The sequence below is a fragment of the Poecile atricapillus genome, chromosome 14 (assembly GCF_030490865.1).
Source record: "Poecile atricapillus isolate bPoeAtr1 chromosome 14, bPoeAtr1.hap1, whole genome shotgun sequence".
NCBI classification, from domain to species: Eukaryota; Metazoa; Chordata; class Aves; order Passeriformes; family Paridae; genus Poecile; species Poecile atricapillus.
The window spans coordinates 12,732,226-12,749,562 of NC_081262.1; the positions used below are offsets into that span (position 1 = coordinate 12,732,226).

The window sequence follows — 17,337 nt, forward strand, 5'->3', positions numbered from 1 at the left end:
CCTGCAGCCACAGCAAACCTCACCTCACGTCTCAGTGGGGAGAGTTATGGACTGTGTCCAAAACGGGATCCTTTTGGGAAGAGGGAGTGAGATCTCCCGGACCAGCCTTGGCATCCTTTCTGCAGAGCAGCTGTGACAGAACTCGGCTCCCCCGCCCCCTGTATTTACAGGGCACCCGAATTCGTCTGGTCCTGGAGTCATCCCTGTTGGGCTTAGGCTTTTTGTATCCAAAAATTGTCTGAATGCCAGACAATTTAGGAACATTTTAGGAACAATTTAGGAACCGGGCACCAGACGTTCCTGGGACCATTCTCCCCATGCCCATTTCCTGCTCCCTGCCCCTCAGGTACCATCCTGTGCCCACTGCGGGGTAAGCAGGGTCGCTCGCACCATCGTTTCCCCAGGGGACACAGTGCCTCGCTGCCGACACACACGTGGCAGGTGAGGGCCGAGCCAGGAGGAGAGGCGCCTGGAGAGGAAATCTGTGGGGATGCGGCCAGCGGCTGGACAATCCCGGAGGAGTCTTGTTCTGGCAGGACAATGCTGCTGGAAGAACAACTTCCCCTCTCCGCGGGCCCGGGGCAGCCGGGCCGAGCCGAGTGGCAGGTCCGGGGTGGGTTCCAGGAGGCGCTGGAAGGCTGGGACAGCCCTTGTGGCGGCACAGCGGCTCCTCAAGCCCCTGCATCTCTGCGCACACAGAGCCCGGCGCACACAGAGCCCGCATTGTCGCCGCCCGGGACCCCAACATCTGGCCACAGCTCGTGTCCCCAGCCAGTGCCGGGGCTGCGGGAGAGCCAGAGCAGCTGCTCGGGGGAAAAGTGCCTTTCCTCCCCTTTTGGCTTCTGGAGAAAGGGGCTCTTTCTTCATTCAGGGTTTTGCTGTTCGGGCTTTTCAGCTGCCTCTCGAGCCGCGGTTGCTGTGCCATCGGGTTGGAGACAAAGGGCGCCCAAAAAAAAAAATAAAAAAAAGTAAATTGAGACTGGAAGGCTGGGCAGCAATAGCGGGAAGTGGGGAGTGTGGGATTTGGTTCCTGTGTTTGTACCGTCCAACTGCCTTTTTTTTATTATTATTATTATAATGGGAGGCTTCTTTGGCAACCCAAGCGTGTCTCCAGATGTGGGCAATGCCCTAAAACCAAACCCCACAGCCTCCCCGAGCGTTTCTAGCCTGGGATCACGGTTCGAGTGCTGACCAGGAGAATGCATAGCCTAAAATCAAGAGGAGGCAAATGCTGGGGCTTGCCTGAGGAAGCAGTTTCCCTGCTTCATCCTGCCTGGTATTATGGTATTGTTTATCCAGTGCCAGAGATGAATGGAGCACGTGACAGCAGGAAAAATGCAAGTTGGACAAGGTCCCTGCCCAAAAATGCAGCAGCCCCTGATTATGGCATTACATTGCAGCCCAGGCCCAAACCCAAATCTGCTTCCCTGTAGCAGCACACTCCCTGGGAAAGAAAACCCCAAGAGCTCACTGCTTGCAGAGACAGAGGGTAAGGGGGGAAGAGGCCCCGGAATTCGGCGCCAGGAAAATATCAAGTTGGTGGCACATCCAGGACCAGATTTCAACCCAGTTTTCTCTTACAGCCACCACTTCTCCCACTGTCTGGCTGGAAAAATGGTGTCTCACTTAACAAGCAATCTTTATAATGATTAGTGATCACTGGGGGCGGGGAGAGGGGGCTGCTTGGTACTTGTGTAACATTTATTTCCAGATATCCCAGAACTCTGGGGCTGTTCATCAGCTTCAAAGCATCGTGCTGTGCCCGGCATGAGGTTGGTCAAGTCTGGGAGCCTCTCCAGGTCTCCCTGAAGAAGGGATGGGAACAGACATTCCTGGCTCCCTGACCCCAGAATTACCCTCCAGAATGGAGCTTGGTGGAAGTGAGAGGAGTGCTGTGGTTTTTTGGGGGTTGGTGTGTTTGTTTTCGATTATGCTTTGCCTCCAGAGGAGACTGATGGGACGATGCCCAGAGTTTGGTCAGGCTGGTCAGCTTTCTGGAAACCTCTTGGACAGGGCTGTGAGAACATCTCTGTGCAGGGCTTTGGGGAACGACAGCTCGGGACGGGGAACGCACCCGCTGCTGCCGACAGAGCAGCGAAAGATGCTGAGGGCTACAGGGGACCAGAGTGTCCCCATCCCCGGGTATCAAGGGGAAGGGAGGAGGAGGAGGAGTCGCCGGCGCCCTGCCCGCACCCAGCCGTGCGCTCCCGGCCGCGGGCACGGAGAAGCGCAGGGCAGAGCCCGGGACCGGCCAGGACGGGGCCGGCGGAGCCGGGACGCGTGTAGGGGCTGGCGGGGAGGACGCGGGGGTCGGAGGGGCGCGGGCGGTCCCCGGGCAGGGCCTGGCGGTGCTCACGCCCCGCTTGGGGCGGCCCCGGCTCTGTCCCTCCCCGGGCGGGGCGGGCGCGGTTTAAAGGCGGCGGCGCGGCGGGGGCCGGCGGTGGCGGCGGCGCGGAGAGGCGAGGAGCGGAGGGAAGGAAGGATGCTGAAGAGCTGCGGGAGGAAACTGCTCCTGTCCCTCGTGGGCTCCATGTTCACCTGCCTCCTGGTGCTCATGGTGGAGCCGCCGGGGAGGCCGGGGCTGGCCCGGGGGGAGGCCGGAGGGGCGCAGCGGGCTCTGCAGAGCCTGGGGGCGGCGGCGGCCGTGGCTCCCCCGGCGGCGCAGGGGCCGCCCGGGCTCCGCAGCTTCGCCGATTATTTCGGGCGGCTGAGCCGAGCGCGGAGGGAGCTGCCCCCCGCCCCGCCGAGCCCCCCGCGGCCGCCGGCCGAGGACATCTCCCCCCGCGATGTCTTCATCGCCGTCAAAACCACCAAGAAGTTTCACAAGGCGCGGCTAGAGCTGCTGCTCGACACCTGGATCTCCCGCAACCGCGACATGGTAAGGGATGGGGACAGGGATGGAGACGGGGCTGGTCCCCGCCGCTGGCCGGGATGGAGCGGATCGGGACGGGCTGGAGCCCACGCTTCTCCGCCGCGGTCCTGGCTCTTCGTTCTGCGGGATCCGAGTGGTGCCGTGGCCCTGCAAATACCTCCTCCCCTTCCCTTTTCCCCCGTATCTCTGAGCTCCGAGGCTGGCTGGGCTGTTCTGCAGCCGAATGTGTTTTCGGGAGGGCAAAATGCAGCGTTGCAGGGTGAGTGATGGAGAGAGCCCGACCTTGGCTCATCACATCCAGAAGCCTCCCCAAACTCTGTTCTGGGGTCCTTTCTGCTGAGCACCTCCTGCTGCAGAGCTGGTCTGAGTTGCTTTCCACTGGTGAAACTGAGGCACGGTGTAGGGGTGCCACAGTCCAGCTCAGGCCCCTGCAGTGAGGTGCCTGCAGTTGTGCTACTCAAAGGACACCCAGTTTTATCAACTGAGATGTGCTGAAGCTCTCGGTCCCCTTGCAGGGGACTGGGCAGGACTGGAGAGGCTGGGAGCTCTTGTGGGTTTGCACTGGCTCAGCCACACCAGGGCAGTTCCAGCGAGTCTGGTTCCTGACCTTACTGATGTCCTGCCCAGAGTCCTGGCTGTCCCTTATTCCCTTCAAGTACTGAAGCAAAATTCAAAAGGGAAAAAAAAAAAGAAAAAAGATGTTTCCTTAGGAAATGTGCTTTGCCATTTGCTCTTAAGACATTTTTTCTACCCTTAGACAGCTTCCCAAAAGTAAGTTATGCCTGGTCCTAACCTTTTCTTCCTACTGTCTTCACGTGTTTCCTCCTGGCCTGGAACTCAGTTTCTTGCTTGCACACAGTTTTCCTTGGAAATCTGGAGTGGCTGAGGGTGGAGGCCATGGGGGAAGGACCGACCTGCCCCTGCCCTCCTCACCCATGTCTGCTGGGCCTTGTGGGGTCTTGGCTCCTGCACCATACCCCAAGAATTATCTTGCAACATTTTTTCATTTTTTCCCCCTGTGAATTATGTTCCTTTTTTTTTTTTCTTTTTTTTTTTTTTTTTTTCCCTCAGGTTTCCTGGGCTTGGCAGTGGGTCTGCCACTTCTCCTTGGTCCAGTTATTTAATGGAAACCTCTTTTTATGCTCTGCTGTCACTGCGAGGGGGTGGTGAGTGGTGGTGGAGTGAAACGCTCTTTGAGCACCTACAGATGATCCTGGGAATGGCTGCTCTTTTTTTTCTTCTCCCTCTTGTGAGCTCCGGCTTTCTTCTAGTTTTTTTTTTTTCTTTTTTCTTTTTTCTTCTTTTTTTTTTTTTTTTTGTTGTGCTTCGTTTGTCTGTTTGGATTCCCAGAGCCCCAAGGCTCGGCTCTCACGCTGTCCCCCTGGGCAAGCTAACAAAGCCCCTTTTCTCCTGGTGCACAGAAAAGGCTTCGAAGCCTCTTGTGTGGCACTTTCCATGGGAACGAGGGAGCCGGAGCCGGCCGTGTCCAGGTCAGGTTGCCTAGAGATGAGGGCCATGAAGCCAGGGGGGCCGCAGCCCGGCGAGGTGCCTGCCTGACAAGCCAAGCCGCTGAGTGACGGCTCTTGTACAGCACTTGAGGACAAGGAGCTGCCGAGAGAGCTGGAGGCAGCACAAACTCCTGCGGAGCGAGGCAGGGCAGTGGGGACACGAGGCACAGGGGATGAACCCGCGCTGCTGGAGGTGATTGGCTCCGCTCTTCCCACGCCGACACAGCCGCTGTCTCTGGGAGGCTTTGAGACACCCTGGCCTTCCCCGAACTTGGCAGCAGGTTGGGGTTTTTTTGCCTGCAGAGTGTGGGATTGGTGCTATGGGGCTCTTTTCTCTTGCTTCCCTGCAGTTCTGCATCCCTTCCCTGCCTGGACCCTGGTTTCCATCCCAGGAGGGTGATTTGGTGGCAGCGGGGCACTGCCTTTGCTCAAGCATCTCTCTTGGTCTGAGTCAGGCCTGTCTCTGCTCATCCTCTCTCTCTGGTTTCACTAACGGTGCTCAGGCATGTGAGCTGCCTCAGCAACGGGGGAAGTTCCTGCCCAAGGGCTGAGAATCTCCCCTGCCTGATGCTGCGTCTCTTTCTCCCGATCTCCTCTCACTCAAACCCCAGCCTGCCTCTGGCTGTTCATTAGCCAGGCGGGAGGGTGCAGACCCTGCTGAGAAGGGGTTAAATCCATCAGGTAGCTCCTGCCTGGACCCTGGCAGATAGGGGGAACAGCCATTGTGTCCTTCCTTGGCTGTTCTTTGTTCTGCCCACAATAGTCCCTGTTTCCTGCCCTCTGTCACCTCCAAGACACTGCAAAGGGCACCCCCTTCTCCTTCCTGCCTCTGCACAGGGAGAGCACATCCCTATTCCCTTCTAAATCTCCTCCTTGGGTTGCACAATCCAGGCCGGACAAGCTGCTTTTGGAGGAGAGTTATGGGTTTTCCCCTCCTTGCTTTGGGGAGAGTTTCCAGCTGTCTCGGTATCCTTAGGATGCTGGAGTGCGGGCTGGAGAAACTTTGCGCTTGAAAGGAAAGAGAGGGGGGAGGAAAGTGGCCATTTAGCAGAAATCCTGGACAGGAGCAAGTCCAAATCCGCTGCTTTCTTGCCAAAGACACCTCTGCTGCCCCTGGGGTTACCCTGAAGGCGGCTGGGTGTCCCTGGGGCACCCCAGAGATCTGCAGGCAGCTCGGCACACGCCTCGGAGCCCGCCAGGGCTGCGCTCCCGGCAGCGTGGGATCCGCTGGCTGCCTCCCGCTCGGCGCCGTAATTGCAGCCTTTGAAAAATTCCTGCTCTCGGGGCAAAGGGAACGGCTCTGCCTTCCAAAGAGCACGCTCCTCTGATGGCGGCTCCCACATTTCTCTAGCACCTTGGCCAGGGTCCCCACCCACATGCTGGAGTGTGCTGGCATGCGAGTCTCACTTGCACTCCCACCAGGGCGGCTGAGAGCAGGGACCGCTCATCCCAAAGCAGCTCCGCGGTGCAGCTGCCTCCCCCCAGCCCTGGGCTGTGTGCCAGGGCCTGCTGAGCACTGCTGAACTCGGATCTTGTGTGAGGGTCCCTCCCTGCTGTCCCCCGGGGCATCCTGTGTGGGTTTAAGGGGTGGGGGCCCCTTAATTGCCTGTCCCAAACGCTGCTGCTGTCCTTGCCCAAAAAAGCCCCGGAGCCGGTGAGCGGCGCGTGGAGCACCAGGCGGGAGGGTGGGGGACCCTTGCCACACAATGAGCTCATTGTTTGTGAGGGGGTTATTAAAAAATTATAGCATTTAAAATTACAGTGGAGGATTCTTCCTCTTGCTGAAAGGAGCAGGGGGAGGAAGGGCCCGCGGCCCTGCAAGCCCCTTCCCCGCCTCTGCAGATCCCAGTCCTGGGATCCTGTGCCAGCACAGACCTGCCCCTGGTCCTGGGGAAAGCCACCACCATGGACTGGGGCTGCTGCCACCGTGGCACGCTGCCATTGCAAGGGCATCACCATCACACTGCCCCCAACTTGTTGAAGAGGGGTGGGGATTTCCCCCCCTAAACCCCAAGGCTGGAGGGAAAAGAAGAATATTTGTGGGGGACACAAAGCTGGGCAGCTCTGGCAGCATCCTGACCTGCTCCAGAGCCCCTTGTCCAGCTGGAGACTGAGGGCCCCCAACCAGCACTTCTTCACTGCCTTCTTTCCTCTGCACCCAAGTGGGGTCACTGTGAGGAGGGTGCCAGAGCACTCTATCCTCTCCCAGCATGGGGAAGTGAGATGTGGCACAGGGTCAGGATTTGTGCACCACAGACTCACGGGGTGCCTGCCTGGCCGAGGTTCCCCTTTTGGTGGGTGGGATGGTGGCAGGCATGGCAGATGCTGAGAGTTTGTCACCCTGGGAAGTCACAGAACCACTTGGCCAGGCAGCACAGAGAGGGTGACCCCGGGGTGGCCCTGGCTGGTGGGACACCTTGTGCAGCACCCAGCCATGAGCAACCCACGAGCTCCACCAGTGGAGGGGAAATGAGTCACCCCGAAAGGAGAAATGAAGCGGAGGCAGAAAAAAAAAAATAAAAGCAAAAAAAAGCCCTCCCCAAGGGTGAGGAGGAGGCAGTGGGGGCTGCTGGCGGCTGCCTGGCTCCTGGGGGGGCTGAGCCCATTCTGGCCAAGGGGATCCCGGGTGCCGCTCAGTCCCGGCCGCGGGGCTGCGAGGAGCGCTGGCAGCTATTGTTCGGGAGGGATTTGGCATCCTGTGTTTCTTGAAGCTGCAGTTTTGAGAACAATGAGGTTTCCTGCAGGGGCTGGAGGGGAGGGAGGGGGGCAGCGGGCCCTTCCTCTCTTGCACCCAGCAGGAAAAGTTACTGCGGGAGGGGTCCAAGAGGTTCTTGCACCCCTCTGTGCTGTGGCTGGCACAGGGGCCAAGTGGGAGAGAGGCGGGTGTAAGGGCTGGGAGTGCTTTCTGGCCCTGCTGGGTCTGGAGGTGGTGGTTTATAGGTGACAGCTCAGGGATGTTGGCTGCAGTGTCCACTTGCACCACTGTAATAAACTGAACACTGCTTTCACGTCTGGCATCCCACATGGGAGATGCCAAAGGTGGATTTGTTTTTCACTTATTCACATCCTTTCCTGGCCTATCCCTTCCCAGGCTTGGCTGTCACCTCTGCTCCTCTCTCCTGCAGCCCCAGGTGAAGGGCCTTGCAGGCAGGGTTCATCTCCCCTCCAAGAAACACAGATTAATTACAAAATTAATTTTAAAAATGAAGCTTCAATTGGTTTAGTTTTAATCGAATGTCATGGTGGGGTTGGGAGGGATGTGGGAAGCCTGTGAGGCCCCAATAGGTGCCCACATGGGGTGACTTGCAGCTGTGTGCCCCTGTCCCAGTCCCTGAGCTGCCACCTGGTCCACCCGCAGCAGGAATATTACAGGGATGGGTGTGGGGAGAGGCCGAGGGGAGAAGCCTTGGTAGGATGAAACGTTTCGGTGCAGGCAAGTAATAAACAATTGTCCCTGTGGTCTATTTATAGAGGCTGAGTGCAGGATTAGTTGTAGGGTTATTTTTGGAGCAGCTGAAGGCAGTTGCTGGACGGCGCTTCTGAGCTAATCAAGCAAACATTTTCTGTCTCGCCTGTGCACAGGCTGTGTGTTCCCTGGCCCCCTCCAGTGAGCCTGAAACCTGGGCTGGAGTGCCAACCCCCCCCAGTGTGATGGTGTTGTCTCGGGCATCCTTGGATACTGTCCTTCTGCCCTGGCTCAATTTGTACCCCAAGCAGTTGCCTGACCCCTCCCTGAGCACCTGGGGGAAATGGGGAGCAGCAGCTGTACCCCGAGTTGGCTGGGGGTGACACCCCCTCCTGTACACACAGCACTGACCTTGTGCCACCCCAGCAGTGATGTGTCCATGGAGACACAGCAACCACGGGCATCCTTGGTCCTGCAGCTGGTGGGTCCCCGTCCCGCAGCTGTCCCGTCCTCACCAGCGCTTCCCCATCCCCTTTGCTCAGAGCCTTCCTGACCTCTGTCCCTCCCCACAAGCCAGGCTGCACGGCAGGCCGTGCATTTGTGAGAACTTGCCTTCCCACCTCCTCCATCATTTTTTTCCCCCCAACTTTTTCTTTTCTCCTTTTCAAGCCCCAAAGGTCACTTGTAGCCCCGTCCCCTCCCATTGAGCCTCGCTGCAGCTCTGGGCTCTCCCCACCAGCCCCGGCTGGGGACCTGAGCAAACAGGGCCGGGTTAACCAGTGCAGCTGTATGCTAATGACTGCTGCCCGCTTAACTCTCCTCGCTGAGTAAAGTCAACCCCACTATTGTACCCAGCTCCTCAAACAAGCCACAAAACCCCAGCGCGTTCCCGGGGCCGGCTGCGGGGTGGCACCCAATTTCCAGCTCACTTGTAATTCATCATCCCCAGCGCTCCATCGTCCCCCCTCTGCTGCCTCCTGCCTTTCCCCCCCCAAGCCCTTTTGTCTTTCTTCCTTTGCCCTTTTGTGCACGTCTGGTTTTTAATAGCGCTTGGCAGCTGGTTGTGGTTTCTCTCCTCCAGCTTTGTTTGCTGCCCGCTGATTGATGGCGATGCCTTTCCCACCCCCCTGCTCTCTCCTCCTGCTTTTCGTCCTTCCCCAAATCCCAGGCCCAGAGCAGCCCCTCCAGTCCTCCTTCCTGGGTGACATATGCCAGGAATTAGCTGTGTAAATAGAGGAGTGCAGCCAGGCAGGCAGCTCAGGGGCCTGGGGAGGAGGTCAGGTGCTGCCTGGCACCGTGGGATTGTGCTGGGATGGGGCAGTGGGGAACCATCTCCTCCTCGGGGCTGGCAAGTGGCACTCACAGGCACCAGGGTCTCAGCCCCCTTGGGTAGGACACAGGAGCAGAGAGGAGTCCAGGAGGTGTTGTGCAAGTGGCCAAGGACAGCCACGTGCTGTTGACACAGGTGGGGACGCGGCTGGGAGTCGGCGCCATGGGCAAACACACCTGCCTGGGCGGCAGCTCTGGCATCCGCGGCCACGCGCGCCGGCTCAAGCCTGAAATCCCTGCTCAGATCAGGCCGCGCTCTGCACCTGCTCCCCTCCATGCCCCCGCCTCACCCTGTGCTGGGGACAGCCCCTGTGGCCCCCAAAATCTCCCTGCCAGCTGCTCCCCGTGCAAAAGGCAAGAGGATGGGGATGCTCCGTGCGGGGGCTGGGGTTTGCTCCCAAGGCGAGCTCAGCACCCTTCTTGGTCCAAAGCTGGGTGTGTTGTGTGGGTGCCCGGCTCTCCGGTGCCACTTGGGGTTTTGACAAGGGGGAAGAAGTCAGCACCACCCTCCTGGAGGAACTGATCCCAGGGGTGCTGTGTCACATCCAGAGCCACATGGTCTCAGCCCCTCGGTCCTCAGAGGTGCCTCGTCTTCTCTTTCAGACCTTCATCTTCACTGACGGGGAGGATGAGGAGCTGAAGAAGCAAGCACGTGAGTCTGTGGCTCTTGTCCCTTTGTGTGTGTGACCTGGCCAGGTCCCCTGAAAGGTCTCCCACCTGTGGAGCATGGTTGGCATGGGGCCTGTCCCAGGAACTCTGAAAAAGCCCTTGCCACAGTAACCTGGGTTGGGAATGACACAATTTATTTCCCTGATAATGCTTAGAGCACCCACTGCTTAAAGTACCCATCTGGGGACAGGTTTACTCCCCAGTCAGCCCAGCCTATGCCCTGCATGATGCTGCTGGGGGTCACAGTAACAGGGTGGGGTGCCTTTGCACCACTTTGTCCCTGGGGTGAGCTGGGATTGATGGCAACGCAGACAGAGTTTCATGGGAGCATTTTCTGGGCTGGGGTCAGCGTGGTCTATTCTCCCCATGCAAATGACTCCTTCTCAGGCTGGGAAGTGATTGCCTTTGAGCTGGGCAAGCAAAACAGGGCAGGATTTTTGCTACCATGTCCTGGGGATGCTCAGGGCTCACAGACACCCCTTCACCTCCAGGGTGGCTGGTGCACCCTGGGCAAGGTGATGTGGGGTGGCATCATGCTTAAAACATGGATATGGCTGATCTATGGTGCATCTGCTGCATCCACATTCCTTATTCATCCCTTCCCTTCTCTCACATAGACACAAAAGACATTGCCCCAAAAATTCATCATTTGCCCAAAACAACATAGCATGTGGGTCACTAAGCATTGGGATCATCCATGAGTTTCCACCCTCTGGCACACCTGGGATGTGTGTGGTGAAGTGTCACCGTTTGAGTGCGTGGGGATGTGTGGAATGCACCAGTGCTGGGTTTTGACCCCCCTTTTTTCCCCGCAGGAAATGTCATCAACACCAACTGCTCGGCTGCCCACAGCCGCCAGGCCCTGTCCTGCAAGATGGCCGTGGAGTACGACAAGTTCATCGAGTCTGGCAGAAAGTAAGTGGTGCCCAGGGCTGCTGTGGGCCATGACAGGGCTGAAGGGGGTGCAAACAGAGACCATTTGTGGTTATGGGGTTGTACCTCAGTGTGGGGCCTGGGGAGCTGCCCGGGTTGGGTGTGACACTGCTGTCACTGCAGGTGGTTCTGCCACGTGGACGATGACAACTACGTGAACGTGCGGATGCTGGTGAAGCTGCTCTCCAGCTACCCCCACACACAGGACATCTACATCGGGAAGCCCAGCCTGGACCGGCCCATCCAGGCTACGGAGAGGATCAGCGAGAACAAGATGGTGAGGGTGGGGAGAGTTTGGGGATTGTTTCATTTGTGCTGGGTGGAGAAGGAGCTGTTGTCTCACTGCGTTGGTTCCCCTCTCTCGCAGCATCCTGTGCATTTCTGGTTTGCCACGGGTGGAGCAGGGTTCTGTATCAGCCGGGGGCTGGCACTGAAGATGAGCCCTTGGGCCAGGTAAGAGCATTGGCATTGCTCTTCATGGGGACTCCTCATGGTCCCCAGGGCACAGAGAGGTGAAGGGTGCTGGGCCATGTCCCACAGCCTTTCTCTCCTTGCCTTTCTGGGGGTGTCTGCAGGGAGTTTGGAAACAAGCTGGGAAGGGCTTCATTTCCTCCAAACTGGCTTTTAATCAGAGCTGGGCACCCACTGGCCAACCCCAGAATCCTGCAGGGTGCCCACATCCCCTGGGCTTTGCTCCTCTGCAGCCCCTCTCTGTCTCCCCGCAGTGGGGGTCACTTCATGAGCACTGCAGAGAAGATCCGCCTGCCCGACGACTGCACCATCGGCTACATCATCGAGTCCGTGCTGGGCGTGAAGCTCATCCGGAGCAACCTCTTCCACTCCCACCTGGAGAACCTCCACCAGGTGCCCAAGTCGGAGATCCACAAACAGGTACCCCAAGTTGTCACCTACAAATTGGGCATCACGGCTGATCTATTGATTGATGTGTGACCAAAACAGCGGAGGGGAAAAACCGCATCAGCCCATCCCTGTGGGATGATGTGAGGCGTCACTGGAGGCTTTGGGGGAAGTGGGGGTGAATTTTGCAGCTCCCCTTTCCTCTGCTTGATCATTATGGCCACATCAGCCACTTCACCCCTCTGTGCTTGCCCTCCAGGTGACACTGAGCTACGGCATGTTCGAAAACAAGCGCAACTCCATCCACATGAAGGGAGCCTTCTCTGTCGAGGAGGACCCATCCAGGTGAGATGGGGGTCCCTGTCCCCCCCAAACCGGGCTGCCTTGGGGCCGCCACCGCCCCGTGCTCAGCTTTGCTCCTCTCCTCCGCAGGTTCCGCTCTGTGCACTGCCTGCTGTACCCCGACACGCCGTGGTGCCCCACCAACATGGTTTACTAGGAGGAGCACGTGCCCTCCAACCTCGTCCCGAGTTTCCCCGGTATCCGACGGGCGTGCGGGACCTGCGTGCGGGTGTGTCGGTCTGGCCTCGCCGCGAGGCGGACGGACGGACGGACGGACGTCGTTGCTGTGGTATTGCACAGTGTGTGTGTACTGAAGGCTGCTGTGCGGCCCCTTGACCCCTGCCCTGCCTGCCTGGCTGCCCGTGCCCGCTGCCTGGTCTGGCCGGGATGGTGGAGAGGGACGGGAACTGAGCACTTAACCACTGGTGCCCCGCGGCTGGCGGGCCCCACGCCATGCGTGGGGAGCGGCCGCAGCGCGGGGCCCTGCCCCACCCCGGGCTTGCTTCTCCTTGGTTTTTTGTTTTTTGGTTTTTTTCCTTTCAAATGTTAAGTTGGGTTGTTTTTTTTTTTTGGTGTGTTCTTCCCTCCTTTGCATCTACCCTCCAACTCGCTCCCTTAACCCACCCCATCCTCTCTCCCAGTCCCAAAATCTCAGCAGCGAAGCTTTGGCTCCCAGTTCGGATGAGGGGTCCCTGTGAGTTCTGCTCCCTGGCTTGGCAGGCAGAGCAGGCAGAGGTGGGCAGGGGAAGCCTCTGGACATGGCAATGTCCAGGGTCCTGCAAAGCTGCCGGGTGCTCGACAGCCTCACTGGAGGGAGGCAGGGGGAGGGCTGGGTGCTGATGTTGGTGTTAACTCCATTTCCCAGAGCTTCCCCCACACGGGTGAAGTGTTGCCGGCAGCATCGGCGGGTGAACTATTTATAGACTGGTGTAAAGACTTTCTATAAATACGGGCGTGGGAGGAAGGCTTTTCCGGAGCTGCCGCAGTGGGGTGGGCACCATGTTTGTCCAGGGTCTCCCTCCAGTGTGGCTGGGGCAGCCCTGCAGCTCTGCAAAGGAGCACCTCGAGGTCTGGCTGGGGCTGTGTGGATGTTCCCGGCAGGGCCAGAGCATCCTCCAGCCTTGCCCTGGCTGTGGGTGCTGCCCAGGAGGCACCTGACCAGCTGGGCACCTGCCACAGGCAGGCAGCATCTCCCAACCCCTCCACTGTGCTCTCCCTGATGGAGAGGGATTTATCCAGGGAGGGAGAGGGACCCAGCATCCTCCGAGAGCTGCCTTGCCTGCCAATACCATCCCTCTCTCTGCCCCTGGGCCAAGCCAGAGCTGAACATTTCCAACTTGAAGCTGAGTGAAAATAGCCCATAATGGGTGTGTTGTAAATATGTTATTGAGCCAGTATTTTTTTTACTGTGCCTTTTTTTTTTTTAAGAGAAAAAAAAAACACATTGAGAAATATGTAGATTTTAAAATGCTTTTTATACATTTTCTGTGGATCAGAAAAAGAAAAATCCCTGACCTTTGATAATCTGTTTAAGAAAGAAAAAAAAAAAAAAATTGCGATGCCTTGTAACTATCACTTACCTTAATTTATATGTTCCAGTATCTGGAATGTCACTCTGTGCTTTTTGTAACTAGGATGTGTTTAAAGCAATAGATGTGGGAAGGGGAACCAGCATGGACAGTGTGTTCTCAGGGACCTGAACCCGATCGCTGCCACGGGGTTCCCGTGGGAGCGGTCACCAATAAAGCGGCTTTTTTGCTGACCACAGTCACCTGGTCCCGGGCTCCGGTGTCTCTTTATGGATGTGCTGCTCTGAACACCCCTTGATCCCCCGCAGATGTTATCACCTCTGGCCGAGCTCTCAGGGATGCCCCGAGGAGGGGCTGCCCCTCCATCCCTTTTTTCCCACGGGTACTGGGATCCTGCTGGCCATTTGCATCCCAGGGTGTGAGGGTCCTCTCCTCCTTCCCCTTCCCAAAAGGCTGGGAGAGGGTTTGGCACCTGAGGGCTGTTTTTTCCCAGGCCCAGGGCCGGGAGGGAGGCGGTGGGGATGAGGTGTGAGCCGGTTGTTAGCGGGCTGTTGTTAACAGCCGGCGGCCAGGCGTGTGCGTGGGAAGCTTGGGGGCTGCGGGGGACGAGCCCCTTCCCTCCCAGCCCTCCCCTCACCCTCTCCACCACAGTTTCAGCCAACACTGAGCATCCACCTGCCAGAAACAAGCCCCAGCTTCCACGGGCTGTGGCGATAGCCTAAGATCTGCCCCCCCACTCCCCAAACCAGTCCTGTTTGTGCCACCGGTACCAGTTTCCACCTGTGCCATCCCCTCCTCCCCGCCTTCCTGCACACCCTTTTTTTTTTTTTTTTTTTTTCCTCTTCGAGGCACATTTACTTACTTCACAGTTTCGCTTGAATCTCTGGGTTATCAAGGGCTGGCCCTGCTAAAAATACAGCCTGGCAGGAAGTCGGCGTGTGCTGAAGCAGCCACCCCTCCTCCCAGAGCCGCTCACCCTTCACACAGCCACCAAAATCAAAGTCCCCCAAGCCCTGCAGCCCTCGGTGAGGTGAGGCTCTGGCTGAGTGTGTCACCTCGGAGAGCATCACCCGACCCCGCCACCCCAAGCAGTGCCCTGGAGGAAGGGAAGGCTGGAGGGACAGCAGTGCTGCCCTGCCCCAGCTGCCTGGGGCCAGGGATGGGGTGCTGGGTGCAGGATCTGGTGCCCCTCAGCCCTCCCCTGGTGCGGGGTCAGCGGAGGGAGCTGTGTCAGGCACAGGAAGCTCTGACACCCCACGAGTTTTCCTATTGCTCACACACTGCGGTTTCAGCAGCGTGGGCACTTCCCAGCAGCGGTGCTGCCACCCTCGCTGAGCCTGACCCTGCTCTTCACCCCACACAGGATGGGGACATGTGGCTCAAGTGCCCACCGGGCAGCCAGGGGCTGTGGCTTGGGGTCGGGATGCTGCTGCAAGGAACAGGAGCCCCTGGCAAGGGTAAAGGTAAAGGGGGATGCTGGGCATGGTGCGGTTCTTGGATGGGGCTTTAAAAGTAAAATAAATACAAATAAAAATTTAAAAAATCAAGATAAAATAGAATAGAATAAAATTAAGTATAAAATATCCCACTGAGCCTTTAGGAGCAGGGGCAGGCAGCTCACCAGCCCTCCAGTTTGTCTCCCACCAGGCTCCCAGCCTCTCCCTCCTCCTTTCCCTACTCGTGGGCTGAAAAGTAAATAAATACAGGCATTAATAAACAAAAGGAAAACAAAAGCAAAGCCTGCTGCTCTCGCATACTTGGCAGACTCCGCAGGCCAGGCTGCTTTCATCTGAACCCCAGTGCTGGTGTGGGATGTCCTGTTTACTCTCGCCTGCTCGAGGCAGCTGATAAGGCAGCTGTACCTTTTGGAGAGTCTGGTGTGTGGTGATGGGGTGGGGACAATCCCAGCTTGCTGGGGACACTGCCACTATGGACGCTGCTGTTGACACCACTGTGCCCAGGGGATGCTCCAGCACTGTGCCTGGCCAAAGGCTTTCCTCTTCTCTGGGTGGTTGCAACATGGAGGGCAGAGAGTAACACACTGCTTTAGTCCTTTTTGTTGTTTCCCACCTCCTATTTTTTTTTTATTATTTTTTTGTTGTTGAATTTGCATTTGGGTCATTTGCAGTCCCAGACTTCATGTGAGTCACCGTGTTCCCAGCCTGGCTGTGGGGACTTTCACCAGGGGAAAGTGTGCAGGGTGATGGGGCAAGCACCCATCCTGGAACTGACGGCAGTGAGAAGTACTTGAGGCTTGGGGTGGGAGGGCAGTGTTGGGAGACAACAAAACTTGTGTGAATTGGCTCCAAGAGCCACTTCCAGCTGCTTTGGCCCAGAAAACTGGAATATTTGTGGGAAACGAACATAAAAGCAGCCGAATCGCAGGGCCTGAGCGATGCATGCAGCTGCAGCTTTGGGAGCTGCCTGTCCCAGTGCTGGGTGGGAGAGTGCTGGGACCCCCGTGGGGGCATGATCTACATCCCACCACCTCTGTGCAGCTGGAGGTGACTTAATCCACCCCCAGCACTGTCTGCCTCGGAGCGAGGGGCTGCAAAGCCCTGCAGCAGAGAGTGATGGCTGTGGGATGGATGAGACACCACTGGGATGTGCTGAGTAGCTCTAAACCACTGGCCCTTCATTTTTTTCACCCTTCTATTTCCCACCCCTGCATAACATGCAGGTGGTTAAAATAAATAACCCAAAAGCCCCACAAAGTTTATTTTTCCCTTCCTGACTTTTAAGATCAGCCTTGAATCTATCAAAACCAATCCCCCTTACCCCAGAGCTCCCAGCAACTGCTGTTTCTGGTCTGCCTCAGCTGCCCAGTGGGGCCAGTTCTGCTGCTGTAGCCATTTGGCAAGCCAAGAGTGGAGGAGGAGATAAATTGAGCATCTTAAAAGCATCTGGAAACACTTCCCACGGCGCTGCCAGATGAGATCTGCGAAGCCGCAGCATCACCGAACAGCCCCACTCCCAACCCCTCCTTCCTCCTCCTCAGTGGATGTGTCCCCCTTCAGCCCCACCAAACCATGGTGGTCTCACCAGGGAAAGAGTGCTGGGTTTGTGCTTGTCCATGCTGAGGACAGGGAGCTGAAAGCAGCAGTGACACTGCACAGCAGAGCAGTGTCACCACCGTGTCAGCACTGGGTGATGCTCCAGCCATGTCCTCATCAGCCTGCTGAGCCCCCCTTACTTAGGGCTGAGTTAGAAAGCTCTTGGGGAGCAGGGGGCCATTCTGGCTCCCTGATGAGCAGCCCATGCACAGGCCCCAGAGCTGATGTGTTTGGAACAGACCATGAGTGGCCGGGTGATTTATGGGGTGCAAGTGCCAGGCTCCGTGAGGTTTGCCTGGTGGGAAGAGGAAGCGGGTGGGAGAAGCACCAGCATCTGCAACACCTCGTGGTGAGCACGGAGCTGTGCTTCCTCCCACTTCCCTCCACGGACTGGGAGGGATTAAAAAAATCCCTGAGCAGGGATTTTTGCTGAAGTCACGGTGAGAAACACTTGCCTGCTCCAGGCAAAGCCTTCAGTGCCTGCAGAGCCGAGGCAAACAGCCCCAGCAGCAATGGAGACATCAGCTGCAGAAGGAAAAGTCCTCTGCTCCTGCCACCATCCATCCCCTCTCTTACCACACAGCAGCACGAAGGCACAGCAGTGTGACCGGGTGCTTCATCATCGTGGCCACAGCCAGGCCACCCTCTGTCCCTGCCTGGCCACTCCCAGACTGGCTGGGAGAAACTGGGGTGCTGGCACAAACCAAACTGGCGCAGGCCGGGCTGGAGACAGGGGTGAGGAGGAGCCCTGGATGGAGCATTCCCGGGGCTGCCTCTGCTCACAAACCCTCCCGACTGCCAAGCACGAGGCTCCAGCATCCCCACGTGGTCAGAGCGA

At 57.9% G+C, this 17,337-nt stretch overlaps 1 protein-coding gene across 1 annotated transcript; it reads left to right on the forward strand.

Annotated features, from left to right (window-relative positions):
• Window positions 1-2,420: 2,420 nt before the first annotated feature.
• Window positions 2,421-13,684, forward strand: LFNG (LFNG O-fucosylpeptide 3-beta-N-acetylglucosaminyltransferase). Its single transcript, XM_058849552.1, has 9 exons — window positions 2,421-2,878; window positions 9,719-9,767; window positions 10,600-10,699; window positions 10,841-10,994; window positions 11,085-11,170; window positions 11,443-11,608; window positions 11,835-11,920; window positions 12,008-13,049; window positions 13,080-13,684. Exons 1-8 carry the CDS (start codon window positions 2,483-2,485, stop codon window positions 12,072-12,074), a joined length of 1,104 nt encoding a protein of 367 aa, XP_058705535.1. The 5' UTR covers window positions 2,421-2,482; the 3' UTR covers window positions 12,075-13,049; window positions 13,080-13,684.
• The last annotated feature ends 3,653 nt before the right edge of the window (window positions 13,685-17,337 follow it).